Source organism: Chiloscyllium plagiosum, unplaced genomic scaffold (genome assembly GCF_037043375.1).
Source record: "Chiloscyllium plagiosum isolate Xiang-an unplaced genomic scaffold, Cpla_swu_hap1 HiC_scaffold_1, whole genome shotgun sequence".
Lineage (NCBI taxonomy): Eukaryota > Metazoa > Chordata > Chondrichthyes > Orectolobiformes > Hemiscylliidae > Chiloscyllium > Chiloscyllium plagiosum.
The window spans coordinates 39,435,340-39,453,573 of record NW_028270139.1 but is presented as its reverse complement, the minus strand read 5'-3'; the positions used below and the strand labels follow the sequence as shown (position 1 = coordinate 39,453,573).

The 18,234-nt window shown below is 42.2% G+C and overlaps 1 protein-coding gene across 2 annotated transcripts in view; it reads right to left on the bottom strand.

Moving 5' to 3' along the window:
• Positions 1 to 18,234, bottom strand: part of LOC122552750 (serine/threonine-protein phosphatase with EF-hands 2-like) — a 60,129-nt gene that overhangs the window by 36,531 nt on the left and 5,364 nt on the right. Inside the window, exons 1-2 of one of the 2 annotated variants that reach the window (XM_087986001.1) lie at positions 14,369 to 14,518; positions 4,855 to 4,955 (exon numbers count right to left, since the gene is read on the bottom strand). In XM_087986001.1, coding sequence (XP_087842127.1) covers positions 4,855 to 4,909 — 55 coding nt within the window. In that variant the 5' untranslated portion in view covers positions 4,910 to 4,955; positions 14,369 to 14,518. Of the gene's footprint in view, positions 1 to 4,854; positions 4,956 to 14,368; positions 14,519 to 18,234 lie in introns of those variants that run through there. The other variant, XM_043695670.2, reaches the window with a different exon arrangement.

Here is an 18,234-nt window from a genome sequence, read left to right as displayed (position 1 = left end):
ATCAGTCTTAAATTTATCACCCCTCAATTTGTAGTTATGCCCTCTCGTACAAGCCGATGTCATCAACGGCGGCACGGTGGCACAGTGGTTAGCACTGCTGCCTCACAGCGCCAGAGACCCGGGTTCAATTCCCGCCTCAGGCGACTGACTGTGGGGAGTTTGCACGTTCTCCCCGTGTCTGCGTGGGTTTCCTCCGGGTGCTCCGGTTTCCTCCCACAGTCCAAAGATGAGCAGGTCAGGTGAATTGGCCATGCTAAATTGTCCGTAGTGTTAGGTAAGGGGAAAATGTAGGGGTATGAGTGGGTTGCGCTTCGGCGGGTCGGTGTGGACTTGTTGGGCCGAAGGGCCTGTTTCCACACTGTAATGTAATCTAAAAAAAAAACGGAAACCCATGCAGACATGGTGAGAATGTGCAAACTCCACACACACAGTCGCCCGAGGCAGGAATTGAATTCGGATCCCTGGCACTGTGAAGCAGCAGTGCTAACTACTGAGCCACCATGCCACCCCTCCCTGATTCCCATTGACTGCAATTTTGCTAGGGCTTCCTGATTGCACATTTGTTCAAATGTGGCCTTGATGTCAGCACTTTTGTCTATATTGGACCAAGGCTATAATGAGATCAAGAGTAGACTGGCCCTAGCCAAATACAAACTAGGTGTCAGCAAGCAGGTTATTCTTATGCAGTGTTGGTGACAACTTCCATCATGTTAATGATGGTTGAGAGTAGAATCATGAGGGAGTAATTGGCCAGCTTGGCTTGTCCTGCTTTTTGTATATGGGACAGACTGGAGCATGTCTTCAGTATTATTGTCAGAATGTTGACAGGGCATTTGCAGTATCTAGTGTCTCCAGCCCTTTCTTGATATCATATGGAGTGCACTGAATTGAATGAAGACTGACATCTCTAATTTGGGGGACCTCCGAAGAGGCCAAGGTGGACCCACTTTGCACTTAAGGTCATAGAGTCATAGAGATGTATAGCATGGAAACAGACCCTTCAGTCCAACCCTTCTATGCCGACCAGATATCTCAACCCAATCTAGTCCCACCTGTCAGCACCCAGCCCATATACCTCCAAACCCTTCCTATTCATATACCCATCCAAATGCCTCTTAAATGTTGCAATTGTACCAGCCTCCACCACTTCCTCTAGCAGCTCATTCCATACACGTACCACCCTCTGCGTGAAAAGGTTGCCCATTAGGTTTCTTTTATATCTTTCCCCTTTCATCCTAAACCTATGCCCTCTAGTTCTGGACTCCCAGACCCCAGGGAAGAGACTTTGTCTATTTATCCTATCCATGCCCCTCATAATTTTGTAAACCTCTATAAGATCACCCCTCAGCCTCCGATGCTCCAGGGAAAACAGCCCCAGCCTATTCAACCTCTCCTTATAGCTCAAATCCTCCAACCCTGGCAACATCCTTGTAAATCTTTTCTGAACCCTTTCAAGTTTCACAACATCCTCCTGATAGGAAGGAGACCAGAATTGCACGCAATATTCCAAAAGCGGCCTAACCAATTACCTGTACAGCTGCAACATGACCTCCCAACTCCTCTACTCAATACTCTGACCAATAAAGGAAAGCATACCAAACGCCTTCTTCACTATCCTATCTACCTGCAACTCCACTTTCAAGGAGCTCTAAACCTGCACTCCAAGTCTCTTTGTTCAGCAACATTCCCTCGGACCTTACCATTAAGTGTTTAAATCCTGCTAAGACTTGCTTTCCCAAAATGCACCACCTTCTGGCTGAAGCTTGTTGCAAATGCTTCAGCTTTATCTCTGACGTACTGGGCCCTATCATATTGTGGATGGGGATATTTGTGGAGCTTTCTGCTCTATTGAACTGTTAATTGTCCATCATGTCTGCCGATCTGATCCAATCACTTAGCTCTGTCTGTTCCTTGCTACTTATTCTGTTTGGCATGCAGGCAGTCCTGTTTGGTAGCTTCTCCAAGTTGATACCTCACCTTTAAGCATGTCTGGTGCTCCTTCTGGTACGCCCTCCTGCATTCTTCATTACACCAAGTTTGAGGGTAATGGTAGAATGGAGAATAAGCCAGGTCATGATGTTGCAGATTGTGGTGGAGTATAGTTCTGCTGCTGATGGTCCACCCTGCCTCATGTGAATCCTAATCTTGAGTTGCTATATCTGTTTGGAGTCTAACCCATTTAGCATGGTGATAGTGCAACACAGTATGATGGACACTATTATCACTGGATTTCATCTCCACAAGGGTATTGCATCTTACTGATACCGTCATGCTCAAATGACTACCACCTGATGAAGGAGTGTCGCTCCGAAAGTGAGTGGGCTTCCAATTAAACCTGTTGGACTATAACCTGGTGTTGTGTGATTTTTAACTTTGTACACCCCAGTCCAAATCATGCTCAAATGCATCTGTGACAGGGAGATTGGTAAGGTTGATTGGTAAGGTTGACCTGGGTTCCCAGGACACTAGTTGGGCTTCTAGATTATTTGTCCAGTAGAATGACACACAGGTTTCACCTCACTGACAAATGAACATGTTGTCCAAATTTGCTTAGTTGGTTTAAACAATCAATATATGCAGAAGGTCAGCATTTCCAGTATTTAGTCTCTGAATTACTGAGAAATCCACAGTTAGAGTAAGGGCAAAGTGATGGCATAGTCCTACACTAATAAACTAGAGACCCAGTTAATGTCCCATAGACCCGGATTTAAATCCACCATGGCTGAAGTAATTTGAATTCAATAAAAGAAAAGGTGAAGTAAAAGTCAAAGATGATCATGAAGCAATTGTTGTAAAAACCCCGTTGTTCACTGATGCCCTTTAGGGGAGGAAAGTTGTCATCCTTACCAGATCTAGTCCACATGTGACTCCAGAACTTCAGCAATGTGGGTGACTTGATTATCCTCTGAAATAGTCTAGCAAGTTATTCAGTTCAAGGGCATCAAGGGATGGACAGCAAATGCTTACCCAATTAGTGATGCCTACATTCAAAATGGCTGCCAGGGCACATACGGCGACGATGACCTTGTGGTTTAAACATTGGAATGGTACTCCTCAGATCCAGTTAGTGTTTTAATGGCCAGGGTTCAAATTCCATCCTGGCAGATGGAACTAATGTAACTTTCTTTAAAAATGGATTTAGAAATCCAATGATGTCCATGAAAACATTCATTGTTTTTAAAAATCCATCTTACAGTATTTATTAATATCCTTAGGAGAGAAATGCCTTCCTTAACTGCTCTGGTTTATATGTGATTCCAAACCCACAACAGTTTTGTTGACTCTTAACCTGAAAAGTCCTCCTTACTAATATATAGAGCATAAACTGGGTGAGCTATCTGGAGATAATGAGGGCTGCAGGTACTGGAAAGGCTTCAGCCTTGATAATACATTGGCTCTGCCGATCCTCTGATGCTGCTTGACTTTCTGTGCTTTTTCAAGCTCCACTCTTTATTGACTCTTGGTGAGTTATCTCACAGTCTAGTCATACAATAACCTGATATAGTCATACTTACATGATATTTTACTCAGACATTCCCACCGACAGGGCAGCCCACTAGGATTTCTCAACATTGACTCTGGATCCCATGAAGTCTTATGGCATAGGCAAACATGGGCAAGGAAACCTCCTGCTATTACCACGTACTGTCCATTCTTGGTTAGAGCATTTGGAGGATACACTGAGGGTGGCAAGGGGGCAGATGAACACTGCGTAGCAGATTTTAATATCCATCACCAAAAGTAGTTCAGAGCACCACTACTGATCAAGCTGGTCTAATCCTAAAGGACATAATTGCTAGGCTGTGACTGTGGCAAGTGGTGAGGAAACCAACAAGAGGGAAAAGCATGCTTGACCTCATCCTCACCAATCAGCCTGCTACAGATGCATCTGTCCATGACAGTATCAGTTACAGTGAGCACTGTACAGTCATTGGGGAGACAAAGTTTTGATTTGTTCTTTTATACATCAGGAAGTTTGTCATTATTTGACACTTAGTACCAATTTATCCAGTTTTGCATTTCCTTGCTAGTGATCTGATGTGGAATTCTTGTTAATGATCTTAAAATTGAATTTCTGGTGGATGACATCTAAACTTTTATAATAGTTTACCAACTTTTACGGCAATATGTTGAGACTTGAAAGGCCATATGTCCTACTACTGTTCACGTTTTATTTAAAACTATTATCTGCTTCTCTAGGTAGCATCATTCAGGATTATCATAGCACACATCATGGTGTGGTTTTGATTTGGGAATCGGGCAAAGAGGCAGGCTTCAAGTCTTCCTCAGCCAGAAAAGGGGGTGGAGCAGGGTCGAAACTAATGCTCTTCATATTATTTCTGAACCACACATAATCCATCTAGCGATGTCAGTTTACCTAACCCCAAAGGCTATTAACATACATCCTTAAAGAGACAGTGTTTGGGAACCTATTGCTCACGCAAAAGGAGGATCCAGAAGGAGGATTTTGAATGAAATAGTAATCTGCTTCCATGAAAAATACTGTGAACTGTGTGGAAAATTTGACCAAGTTATAATCTTGAGAGACTATCTATACAACAATCAGGGATGTCTCAGGGAAATCTTTTGTAGAGGATAATAGAACCATAAAATGATACATTGCACAAAGAGTTGAAAGAAATATATGACATAGCTGGAGGTCACATTCTATATAACAATGGAAATTTAGCATTAATATGGTATAACGTGTAATAAGGATAAAATACCACTGAAAATATAAACTGTGCCTTTAAATTTAAATATGTCTAATATAGCACCTAAAAAAAGTTTGGTTCATCAAACTCTTATTATGTCAGTTGAGCAGAAACTGAGTAAGTGGTACTCCGGTCTTACCTTTCACTGATCTCTTCATCGAATTAGTATTAACTCTAGAACTACCACATCCCATGGTCTGCTGGTCCTTCAATGTCTTTCTTTTTCACCACCTTCTAAAGCTGTGAGAAGAAATTTGCTTATTTAATGAACATTACAGCATATATATGTTACTGGACAGTGAAATATACTCATGGAAACAGTGCATCCTTGCCACAAATTATCTAAAAAAAATTGTATAGTTATTTTTAGCTAACTTGGAGTCTTACCAATATGGGAAATGGAAAGAGATTCTTGCATTTTACATAGGAAGTGTGTAAGTGAAATATGAAGTGTGAAACAAGATTGTATTGTGAAAAAACTAATTTTATCACCACATGATTATTGATCGAGATAATTCAGGAGCATGAAGCAGAAACATCTTGGCTCCCAAGCAAGGAAGGAATTTGGATGACAGATTGATTTCAGAAATGCAACTTAATGAAAAGCAGTAGCTTTTAAAATGATGTAACATTATTGGATGGAGAACCAGGTCAACTTCCATTACTTTAATGTGGCATAGCACAAGAAGCGCGCAAACCCTCCTGAATCCAAGTGTGTGAGAAACGATCACCCATTGACCAGCTAGAAGATTCACCTGATTCTAGATCTGCTGCATAAATATCCTCTGGAATTTCATGATTTCATGGCTATGTTATTAATTTCTTAAACATTTCCTCCCAGCAGTATATGTTCATTTTCTGTTCAGGCAACAATAGTGTATTTGATGAATACTAATATCTGAACCATCAGTGTCAATGGGAAAGGTAAAAATGAAACCATATGAATTATAATTACAAATGACTAGAATCATGCATTTGCACAATTAAAAAAATGAAAATTTCTGTTTTTTATAAGCAGCAAGACACACTTACAATTCCACTGGTATCAGTATTCATCCTGAATCTCAGGCAAGTGCCCATTTTCCAGATGTGAACCAAACATGAGAACATGAGAAAATGAGAATGTAACTCAATCCCATTTTACTTCAGAGTGTAAATTGTGGGGATTGTATGATCAGGATTGGGAACCATGGTTATCCTTTCCCCTCTGAGTTTTGGCTAATTAACTAGAGCTAGTTCCACCTGAGGCATTTGATTGTGTAAGCACATAAATTCCTGTTATTATTGTGTAATACCAACACACAAGGAATTTTCACAACTATTTCAGGCAAGGTTTAAAATAATAAAAGCAAAATGATGCAGATGCTGGAAATCTGAAATAACAACAATAAGTGCTGGAGAAAGTTAGCAGGTTAGATTAGATTTCCTACAGTATGGAAACAGGCCCATTGGCCCAACAAGTCCACACCGACCCTCCAAAGAGCAACCCACCCAGACCTAATGCTCCTAACACGTTGTGCAATTTTGCATGGCCAATTCACCTGGCCTGCACATCTTTGGATTGTGGGAGGAAACCCACGCAGACACAGGGAGAATGTACAAACTCCACACAGACAGTGCCCAAGGCAGGGACTGAACGCAAGTCCCTGGCACTGTGAGGCAGCAGTGCTAGCCACTGAGTCACTGTGCCACCCTAGATCTGGCAGCATCTGTGGAAAGAGAAACAATTAGTGTTTCAAATCTGATACAGCTTATTCAGAGCTAAAGGGGGAGGAAAAATTGTGTTTTTATGCTGTTAACAAAAGTGGGGGGTGGGAGAGGGTGGCAAGGAGTGCATGAAACAGATGGTGAAGGTGCCTAAAACAAAAGACAAAAGGAGGTAAAGGATGGATAGGTAATGAAAATAAACGTAACTGATAGGTATAAATAGGAGAAAATGTGTCCATTCTGCCGAGAACAAAGCTAACAAGACATGGGTGAGAAGGATGGGGGGGGAAGGGGGCTGTGGAAGTTGTAATCAAAATGGCGGATATAGATATTACGCTCTGAAGTTGTGGAACGCAATATCCAGTCCAAGACACTGCAAAGTGACTAAGCAGAAATACAGGGGATCTTCCTCCAGTCTGTACTTTGCGTCAGTCGAACACTGCAGCAGGCGCAGCATGGAAATGTTAGCTTGGGGTAAAGATGGTTTATTGAAATCACAAACAAGTGGAAGATCAGAATCTTTCCTATGCACACAGCAGAGGTGTTCCACCAGGTCTGCATTCCAATGTAAAGGAGACTACAATGTGTACAATAGACTAGTTGAAAGAAGTGCAAGTAAAATGCTGCTTTGCCTAGAAAGTGGTCTTTAGTATTAAGGAGGAAGGATGTGAAAGCAAGTTTTACACCTTCTGTGATTATATGGAAAGGTGCAGTGGGTGGAGAGACTGTGGTCAAGAATTGTTAAGTGTGGACAGGGTATTGTGGTGGGAGCAGCTCACCCTACATAATGCTGAAAGTAAAGGGGAGGGGAAGATGCCCTGTCAGCCATGGTGAGGACATTCATCAATTAATGGAAAGGGGAAATGGGCTGGAGACATCCAAATGGAAGATGGTATTATCAGAAAGGATGCAAATGAGATACAGAAACTGGGAGGAAATATGGACATTAGTGGTCAGCCTATTCCCAGAAATGGAAACAGTGAAGTCCAGGAAGGAAAGGGAAAAGTCATAGATGGATCAGGTGAACGTTAGAGAAGCTTAGAAGTAAGTTGAGATTTGCCTTCAATATCTCCAGCTTGCCCCCTAGACCCCACCACAGACTCTGGTGTTCACCAGTAGGCCCTTGCAGTAACTTCGTCTGGCTATTTTTGGTGGCTCCCATTAAGTTTGGGATATATTAATGGAACCTGGGACTACCTCTCGCAGCTTTGGCCAAACTTGATAAAACAGCAGGGACTTTGTTGTATTTCCCTGGGCCTGGTGAAGATAGAATTCTTTCCAACCACTGACTGAACCACTGAACCATTCCAGCATTGGCTGGTAATTTCTTCAGCCATTCTCCTTCTCTGCCACCAAAGAGTCATAGAGTCATACAACATGGAAACAGACTCTTTGGTCCAACTCATCTGCACCAACAAGACTCTCCATTCTGACCTCGACCCATTTGCCAGCATTTGGCCTGTGACCCTCTAAATCCTTCCTATTCATGTACCCATCCAAATGTCTTTTAAATGTTGCAATTTTACCTGCCTTCATCACATCCTCTGGCAGTTCATTCCATACATGCACCACCTTCTGCCTTAAAAAGTTACCCCTCAGCACCCTTTTAAACTTATCACTCTCACGTTAAATGGCATGTTGGCTCAGTGGTTAGCACTACTGCCTCATAACAGCAGCAACCCAGGTTCAATTCCTGCATTGGGTGACATTCTTCCCTGTGTTTGCTTGGGTTTCCTCCCACAATCCAAAGATGTGCTGGCCAGGTGAATTGGCCATACTAAATTGCCCATTGCATTAGTCAGGGATAAATATGGGGAATGGGTCTGGGTGGATTACTCTTTGGAGGGTTGATATGGACTTGTTGGGCTGAAGGGCCTGCTTCCCTACTGTAGGGTACCTAATCTAAACCTATGTCCTCTAGTTTTGGACTCCAAGGAAAAAGACCTTGGATATTTATCCTATCCATTGAGCTCATGATTTTATAAACCTCAATAAGGTCATTCTCAATCTCCAGGGCAAATAGCCCGACCTATTCAGTCTCTTCCTATGGCTCAGATCTCCAGTACCAGCAAGTTTCTTTTCTGCACCCTCTCAATTTAACAACATCCATCCTATAAAAGGGCGACCAGATTTGTATGCAGTATTCCAAAAGTGGCCTAAGCAATGTTCTGTATAACTGCAACATGACTTCCCAATTCCTATACACAATGTTTTCACCAATGAAGGCAAGGGTCCGAAACACCTCCTTCACCAGCCTGTCTACCTGTGACTCCACTTTCAAGGAGCGATGCACCTGCACCTCTCAGTGTCTTTGTTCGGCAACGTTCCCCTGGGCCCTATCATTTACTGTGTAATTCCTGCCCTGCTTTGCCATGCCAAAGTGCAACAGCTCATGGTTATCTAAGTTAAACTTCACCTACTAATCCTTGGACCATTGGTCCATCTGTTCAAGGTCCTGTTGTACTCTGGAGATAATCTTCTTCCCTGTCCACTACACCAATTATTTTGTTGTCATCTAAAAACTTCCTAACCATACCTCTGATATTCACATTCAAATCCTTTATATAAATGACAAAAAGCAGTGGACCCAGCACTGATCCTCGTGGCACACCACTGGTCACAGGCCTCCACTCTGAAAACTATCCTTCCACCATTACCCTGTCTCCTACCTTCAAGCCAATTTTGTATCCAATTGGCTAGCTTCCCCAAATCCCATGTGATCTAAACTTATTAACTAGTCCACCTGGCAAAACTTTGTCGAACACCTTTTTAAATTCCATTTGGACAACATCCACTGCTCTGCTTTCAACAATCTTCTTTGTCACTCTTTCAAAAAACTCAGCCAAGTTAGTGAGACACAATTTCTCACACCCAAAGCCATGCTGACTATCTCTAATCATTCCTTGCCTTTCCAAATGCATGTAAATCCTGTCACTCAGAATCCCTTCCAACAATGTCCCTACCACTGACAGAAGGTTCACTGGTCCCCTGCGTTTTACTCACAACCTTTCTTCAATAATGGCACTACACATTAACCACCATCCAATCTTCCGGCACCTCACCCAAGGCTATCAGTGACACAAATATCTGAGCAAAGGGCCCAGCAATCCCTTCCCAGCTTCCCACAGAGTTCTCGAAAACACCTGATCAGACCCTGGGGATTTAAATACCTTTCTGTGTTTTAAAACCTCCAACACTTCCTCTTCTTTAATATGGATACTTCAAGATATCATTATTTATTTCCCCAAGTTCAAGCTTTGAGACAATTCACTGACTCTACCCCTTTGTGTTTTTGCTGAAGTAACAATAGCTGAGTGGGTGAAAGCCAGAAGATATTCCTGACCAAACTTTTAATTACATGTTTGGGCTTTTCCCTCCTTTTTTTATTCTATTCTATACTTTATCTTTATAAATAAGAGTTGCACAGTGCAAATGTATCATGTTCCAAGTAAGTATACTACTGATGATTTTGGAGTGTTTGTAAATTATTTTTGATTCAATGGAAATAAGTCAGTTTGATTCTCACTTACCTTGGCTAACAAACCAACTGTATCTTAGCAACGTTGATTAAACTGTTTAACTTAATCATCTTTACCCGAATTGGATATCAGGTCAATGAGACACTTAGAATTCATGGAAAGTTAATTGTGCAATGACCTAAATTACAGTCATATGGATATTATATCGTACAAAGAAAGCAGTGAAAATGGGTGAAAGCACATCAGCAAAGTTGGTAGATTTTTGCCAAAGAGTTCCGTTGCAAAGCCTTTGATAAGACACTGAATTTTGGATTTCTGTACCTTAGGAGCAGGTATATGGTCTGTTTCACAATGTCTGTTTCAGAGAAAGCATAGCAGTTGACCTTTCAGTGACTGTGGAACACAAGTGGGGGTCCAGGCTGTCATTCAGAGGACCAACTCTCCCATACTTTAAAGGATTCTTTATTCCTTATGGGACAATTTTTGGTTTTCTAGTACAGCCTATGGAAACAGATCCTGGGAGCCTCCAATTTGAGTTTGAGCGATTCAAATGGGACTGTAAGTGAGTGAGGCAGCTAGTAGAGAGTTCGCAATGTGAGAAAACAAGATAAGTTGTCAAATTGAGACAGCACATCCCCTCGCAATTATGATTTCCCCATTACACTTCATATTGAAAACCCCCCACCATCCTCATATTTGCCAAACACTTCTGACCAGCACCATCGCTACATATCCTTTTCCCGAGTTGAAGTGACCCTTATTTTATTTTATAACAATTGGTCATTCTGTCATGGATCAGATTTGACAATTTGCTTTTCATTTTCAAGCGCAAAGTGTAGAACTTGACAGTGTGCCCATTTATTCTCACACCATCCCCCCCTGCCCTGCACCATCCCTTCCAAAGCATTTCCCCCACCTACATGCACCCTCCTGCACATCCTCCCAACACCAGGCACTAGCACTGACTAGCCTTGCCTGGCTTCTCTCACTTGCACAATGTACCTGATATCTTGATACTAGCGACTTACAGGCAGTTTAGGGAATATACCTGGATTTTGAAAAGTTTGCCAGGATCAGTGGATAGGTTTCCTGGTGGTCATAATCCTAATGTTAGTTGCAGTATCACTGGCCTATAGATTTTTGGGAGTAGAATATTCCATTCTCTTAAACATACATCACTGAACACCATTCGGTAGCGATGAAGGGCTCTCCCAACAACACTGTTTAAAGGCAACAACAGTTGGCTGCTGCTTGATTATCACTAACTCTTGAATGAGGTTGGTGGGTTTTCCACCATCATTTAACTTTGGTGATGTCCACAGGAAGTTAGGGTGAAAGCCATGTATGGATCTGACAAAGTTCTGCTTAGATCACTTGCTGTCAAGTGTTGTAGTTACCTTGGCCTGCAATGGAGATGAGGAGAGGCAACAGAAAAGGACAAGCTGTTTGCACACAGAATGATGGAGGTGGAGGAGAAGGCAGGGGGACTCATCTACACTGAGTTTTCAGAAAACATTCACTGACGATGCACATAGAAAACAATACTAGTCTTGGAGCATAAAGCAAATAATAACAAAAATATTATGGTTATACAGACCCTTTAGCATAATGAAATGATCCCAAGCCATTTCATAGCAGCATTATGAAAGCATGTGATACTGAGCAACAAAAATCGTATTCGGTCAGATGATCCAAACCTTGGTCATACAGTCATAGGGTCATAGAGATGTACAGCATGGAAACAGACCCTTCGGTCCAACTCATCCATGCTGACCAGATATCTCAACCCAATCTAGTCCCACCTGCCAGCATCCAGCTCATATCCCTCCAAACCCTTCCTATTCATATACCCATCCAACTGCCTCTTAAATGTTGCAATTGTACCAGACTCCACCACATCCTCTGGCAGGTCATTCCATACTCATACCACGCTCTGTGTGAAACGTTGCCCCTTAGGTCTCTTTTATACCTTTCCCCACTCACCCTAAACCTATGCCCTCTAGTTCTGGACTCCCGCACCCCAGTGAAAAGACTTTGTCTATCTACCCTATTGATGCCCTTCATGATTTTATAAACCTCTGTAAGGTCACCCCTCAGCCTCTGACACTCCAGGGAAAACAGCACCAGCATGTTCAACCTCTTCCTGTAGCTCAGATCCTCCAACCCTGGCAACATCCTTGTAGATCTTTTCTGAACCCTTTCAAGTTTCACAACATCTTTCTGATAGGAAGGAGACTAGAATTGCATTCAAAATTCCAAAAGTGGCCTAACCAAAGTTCTTTACAGCCACAAATGACTTCCTGTACTCAATACTCTGACCAATAAAGGAAAGCATACCAAACGCCTTCTTCACTATCCTATCTGCCTGCAACTTTACTTTCAAGGAGCTATGAACCTGCACTCCAAGCTCTCTTTGTTCAGCAACACTCCCTGGGACCTTATCATTAAAGGTATAAGTCCTGCTAAGATTTGCTTTCCCAAAATGCAGCACCTTACATTTACCTAAATTAAACTCCATCTGCCACTACTCAGTCCATTGGCCCATCTGATCAAGGTCCTGTTGTAATCTGAGGTAACCCTCTTCACTGTCCACTACATCTCCAATTTTGGTGTCATCTGCAAACTGACTAACTGTACCTCTTAAGCTCACATCCAAATCATTTATATAAGTGACGAAAAGTAGTGGATCCAGCAGCGATTCTTGTGGCACTCCACTGATCACAGGCCTCCAGCCTGTAAAACAACTCTCCACCACCACCCTCTGTCTTCTACCTTTGAGCCAGTTCTGTATCCAATGGCCAGTTCTCCCTGTATTCCATGAGATCGAATCTTGCTAACTAGTCTCCCATGTGGAACCTTGTCCAACACCTTACTGAAGTCCATACAGATCGTATCTACTGTTCTGCCCTCATTAATCCTCTTTGTTACTTCTTTAAAAAGCTCAATCAAGTTTGTGAGACATGATTTCCTGTGCACAAAGTCATGTTGATTATCCCTAATCAGTCCTTTCCTTTCCAAATATGTGTACATCCTGTCCATCAGGATTGGTCATTGAGATAGGCTTTAAGAAAGGCCTTAAAGAAGAAAATGTGTTGCTGGAAAAGCGCAGCAGGTCAGGCAGCATCCAGGGAACAGGAGAATCGATGTTTCGGGCATAAGCCCTTCCTGAAGAAGGGCTTATGCCCGAAACGTCAATTCTCCTGTTCCCTGGATGCTGCCTGACCTGCTGCGCTTTTCCAGCAACACATTTTCAGCTCTGATCTCCAGCATCTGCAGACCTCACTTTCTCCTTAAAGAAGAAAATCATAGTAAAGAGATGGTGGTGTTTAAGGAGGAAATTCCGGAGCTTGGGACCTAGGCAACTGAATGGTCATCAGTCGTGGAGATAATACTGGTGATTGCACAAAATTCCAGAATTAGAGGAAATGTGTATCAGAGGGTTGGAAGGCTGGAGGAGATCGCAGAGATAATTTAGAGAAAAGCCATGAAGGGATTTGTAAACATAAGTGAAACGTTTATGAAGGTCAACACTTTGCTTGGGAGACAATGTCGGTCAGTGAGTGGAGAGATGATAGAGGAATGGGACTTGTTGAGTGTCAAGACATGTTTGCAGAGTTTTAGATGACCTCAAGTTTGAAGAGAGTGGAGAGATAAGCCAGGAGTGCATTGGAAGAGTCAACTATTGAGGTAATGAAGGCATGGTTGAGGGCTTCAGCAGCATATCAGCTGAGGCAGCCACAAAGTTGAGCAATGATATGGTGTTACAAAAGATGGAAATTTTACCATTGTTATTTTTATTATGTAAGATTATTGATGAAGAGTTTTCAAGGGTGTGGGAGTGGACAGCCCTTTAATAGGAAGATAACAAAGTCATGCTACCCAAACATGAGCCCGACATTGACTGGCTATTCCCACTTCATATCCTCTGTTCCTGCCTGAGCCAGCCCCACCCGCTGTTCTCCCAGCAACAATCCCCTCTCCTGCAGCTCTCCTATGTACCGTGGAGTTAAATATAGGAAACCACAGACCTTTTCCAAAACTGCAAAGTCAGCTGGGGCACGCAGTCTTTAACTGATCACGAACCAGACGTCACGAGATTCTCGTGTACAGCTGACTTCATGTTAAAGATAGGATGTACTTTTTAGAAAATAGCTTAACAAGAATTACTAGCATGCAAATACGTTGTAGGTAGAAACTCACCCAAGATTGCGTGAGGTTGACACACCAGGAACATATCATTAACTATACCTGTGCATCTTAAATCTGAGTTTCGCATTCTGAATGGTTTATTCACCTGGATGCCACATTTCCCAACCCGGTGGGCTTTATAAAATCTCCGTGCCCTCAAACCCATGTTGGAGAACGACAGTGAGCACCTGCCGTTGCAAACTGTGGGATGTTGCTAACATCTCCAGGGTCAGCCTTGAAGGAAGCGAGGGGCACAAATTACAAAAAAAGATCTGTTACCTTGACGATCAGTGGCAGTGCTGCCCTTGATTTGTTTCGAGGTTACAGTTGGGGTTTCAAGATGTGCAAGAGCTCAGTTGAAGCTTCTTCTGTGGAATGAAGACTGCTCAAGCGTTGGTCCTCTGAAGCAACTGAAGTTGAGCTATAAGAATTGCTCCCTAATGACAGCCCCCTGACAGTCTCTTGCTGAGAGCCTCTCCCTCCTTACAGCACCATCACTCGTGTGTCTTCTCTTTAAATTTGCAGTCAAATTCAATTACCAGAAGAAGCCACACTAGGCTACCCATGTCTGGAAGCTATTTTTACCACCGCTAGCTTTTAAATAAACATAAAAGTACTTCAACAACAGACAACTATAAATAATTCCAACTCATCAATTACAGGAAGGGTCTGAAAATACATATAATTGCACTGATAGTCAGACAAAATGATCTGTAATTAGTTCATGATTCCTTTAAATAGCAAGTTGTTGGGCCTTTCATATCATTTAATACAATGCAAACAATAGTTGGACTGTTGAGTTTAGGAATAGTAGAACTGGTGTCATGACCACAAAAAACGCATTTCCACACAATGATCTGAGAGCTAGGAAATTGAATGTGTGTCACTAGCCCCCTTTTAATTGGCGAGTGAGTCATGTTAAAAATAACCAGCAGCAAAGCTTTAATCTTAAACAAAATAAAGGTTAATTTAGAATGCACCGCCAAAGGTTACTTCGGCAAAAGTTAACAAAGTTACTAACTAAATGCATAAAAAGATGAAATGCAGGTATGTATATAAGATATTTATGAAAATGAGATTAGATCAGTAATATATTGTTGTGGGCTTGCAACTTTGCAGTTGAAGTGTTGGTTGCCTGGAATGAAGGCTTGCATGGAAAAATTATTCAGCAGCTGCAATCGCTTCTAGAGGAGCACAATCAATAATTTGCATTTATAGATGGAGTCAATGTGTTTGGGGCAGCATAGTAGCTCAGTGGTTAGCACTGCTGTGTCACAGCACCAGGGACCCAGGTTTGATTCCCACCATGGGCGACTGTGTGAAGTTTGCACGTTCTCCCTGTGTCTGTGTGGGTTTCCTCCCGTAATCCAAAGATGTGCAGGTCAGGTAAATTGGCCATGCTAAGTTGCCCATCATATTAGGTGCATTACTCAGGGATAAATGTAAGGAGGTGGATAACTCTTCAAAGAGTTGTTGAGCCAAATGGCCTGTTTCCACAGGGGATCTAATCATTAGGTAGAAAAGCATAGGAGAGTGAATGGAGGTTCACCCAACACTTGAAAACTGCACCTATTTGTTTTTTCAGCAGAAAAGGGATGATTTCTGGGCACCTTTATCTGTAGGTGGATAGAGACAGGGCAAGAGTCGATGGGTGAGTGGCATTTTTGGCTAGGGATAACACTACAGCTGTATTTAGGAAGCATATTCCTGTGAATGCATCCAGTGAAGTTATTTGGATGGAACTGAGAAATAAGAAAAGAATGATCACCTTATTGGGGGATTGTACTACAGCAACCCCCCACCCCACCCCCCCCCAATACTCAATGGGAAATTCAGAAGCAAATTTGAAAGGAGATCTCAGATATCTTTAAGAATAATAGGGTTGTAATGGTAGGTGATGTTAACTTTCCTAATATAGGCTGGGATCATGTTAAGGGCTTGAATATATGCATGAACAAGAAAATTTCAGATTGAGAATGTGGATGTACATATGAGAGAAGGAGCAAAACTTGACTTTCTCTTGGGAAATAAGGCAAGGTAAGGGACTAAGTAGCAGTCGGTAGCACTGGGTCTTCATAGTTCCATTGGTTTTAAAATAGGTATGGAAAAAGATAAACCTGAACGAAAAGTTAAAGTTCTTAATTGGAATAAGGCCAGTTTTGTTGGTATTAGGCAAAAGCTTTCAAACGTTGATTGGGAGAAGCTATTTGCAGGTAAAGGGATGGCCAGAACATGGGAGGCCTTCAAAAATAAGGTAACGAGAGTTTATCGGCAGTATGTTCCTGTTAGTATGAATTGCAAGACTGGTGAATGGGAATGCTGGATGACTAGGAAAATTGAGGCTTTGGTCAAGAAAAAAGAAGGCATATATCAGGGGTACACAGCTAGGATGGAGTGAATCACTAGAGGAGTATAAGGGCAATAGGAGTCTACTCGAGGGAAATCAGGAAAGGGGACATGAGATATGTTTGACAAATAGGGTTAAGGAGAATCCAAAGAGATTCTACAAAACCATTGAGGGCAAAAGGGTAACTATGGAGAGAATAGGACCCCATAAAGATCAAAAAGGCTGTCCATACGTGGAACCGCAGGAGGTGGGTGAGATACTAAATGAGTATTTCACATCTATTTTTACTGTGGAGAAGCATATGGATACTAGGGTACTTGGAGAAACAGACAGTGATATCTTGAAAGGTCTCTATATTAGAGACAAGGTATTGCTGAATATCTTAAAACCCATAAAGGTGGATAAATCCCTGGGACTTGATCAGGTATCTCCCAGAACTCTGTGGAAAGTGATTGCTGAGATATTTGTATCATTGACAGCCATGGGTGAGGTGTTGGAAGAGTGAAGGGTTTCTAATGTGGTGCCATTATTTAAGAAAGACTCTTAGGAAAAGCCAGGGAAATATAGGCTGGTGAGCTTTATGTCAGTGGTAGATAAGTTGTTGGAGAGGATTCTGAGGGATAGGATTGACATGTAGATGGAAAGGCAAGGAACGATTAGGGTTATTGTTTGTGGAAAATCGTGTCTCAGTAATCTTAGTGTTAAGATCCTGGGGAGTGTTGTCAAATAAAGCGAACAGGTTCATAGTTCGTTGAAAGTGGAGTCACAGGTAGACATGACAGTGAAGAAGGCATTTGGTAAGCTTGCCTTTAGTGGTCAGTGTATTGAGTATAGGAGTTGGGAGGTTATGTTGCAGTTGTACATGAAATTGGTTAGACCAATTTTAGAATACTGTGTTCAGTTCTGGTCTCCCTACTACAGGAAAGATGTTGTGAAATTTGAAAGGGTTCAGAAAATATTTGCAAGGATGTTGCCAGGATTGGAGGGTTTGAGCTATAGGGAGAGGCTGAATAAACTCAGGGCCAATTTCCCTGGAGCATTGGAGGCTGAGTGGTGACCTTATAAAATGATGAGGGCATGGATAAAGTGAATTGTCAAGGTCTTTTCCCCAGAGTAGGGGTGTCCAAAACTAGAAGGCATAGGTTTAAGGTGAGAGGGGGAAGATATAAAAGGGACCTAAGAGGCCACTTTTTCCCCCAGGGAATGGTGTGTGTATGGAATGAGCTGCCAAAGGAAGTAGTGGAGGCTGGTACAATTATAACATTTAAAAAGCATCTGGATGGATATACAAATAGGTGGGGTTTAGAGGGATGTTGGTCACTGGGAACTGAGACTAGATTAGTTTAGGATATCTCGTCAGCATGAATGAGTTGGACTGATGGGTCTGCTCAGATGCTGTACATCTCCATGATTCTTTGACTCTTTAACTTGATTGAGTTTTTTGAGCAAGTGACAAACAAGATTGATGAAAACAGAGCGGTGGACATTTTCAGTATATATTTCAGCAAGGCATTCGACAAGATTCTGTTGGGTGGATTGGTTAGCAAGTTTAGATCACATGGAATCCATGGGGGTCTCGCCATTTGGATACGAAATTGACTTGAATGTAGGAGATAAAGTGTGGTGATGCAGGGTTGCCTTTCAGACTAGAGGCCTGTGACCAGTAGTATGCCATAAGGATTGGTGCTGGGTCCACTGTTTTTCATCATTTATATATATGATTTGGGTGTGAATATACATCAACTTTTAAAAGGCTTTTGATCAAGTCACACTTCAGAGATTAGCATGGACTTCTAGG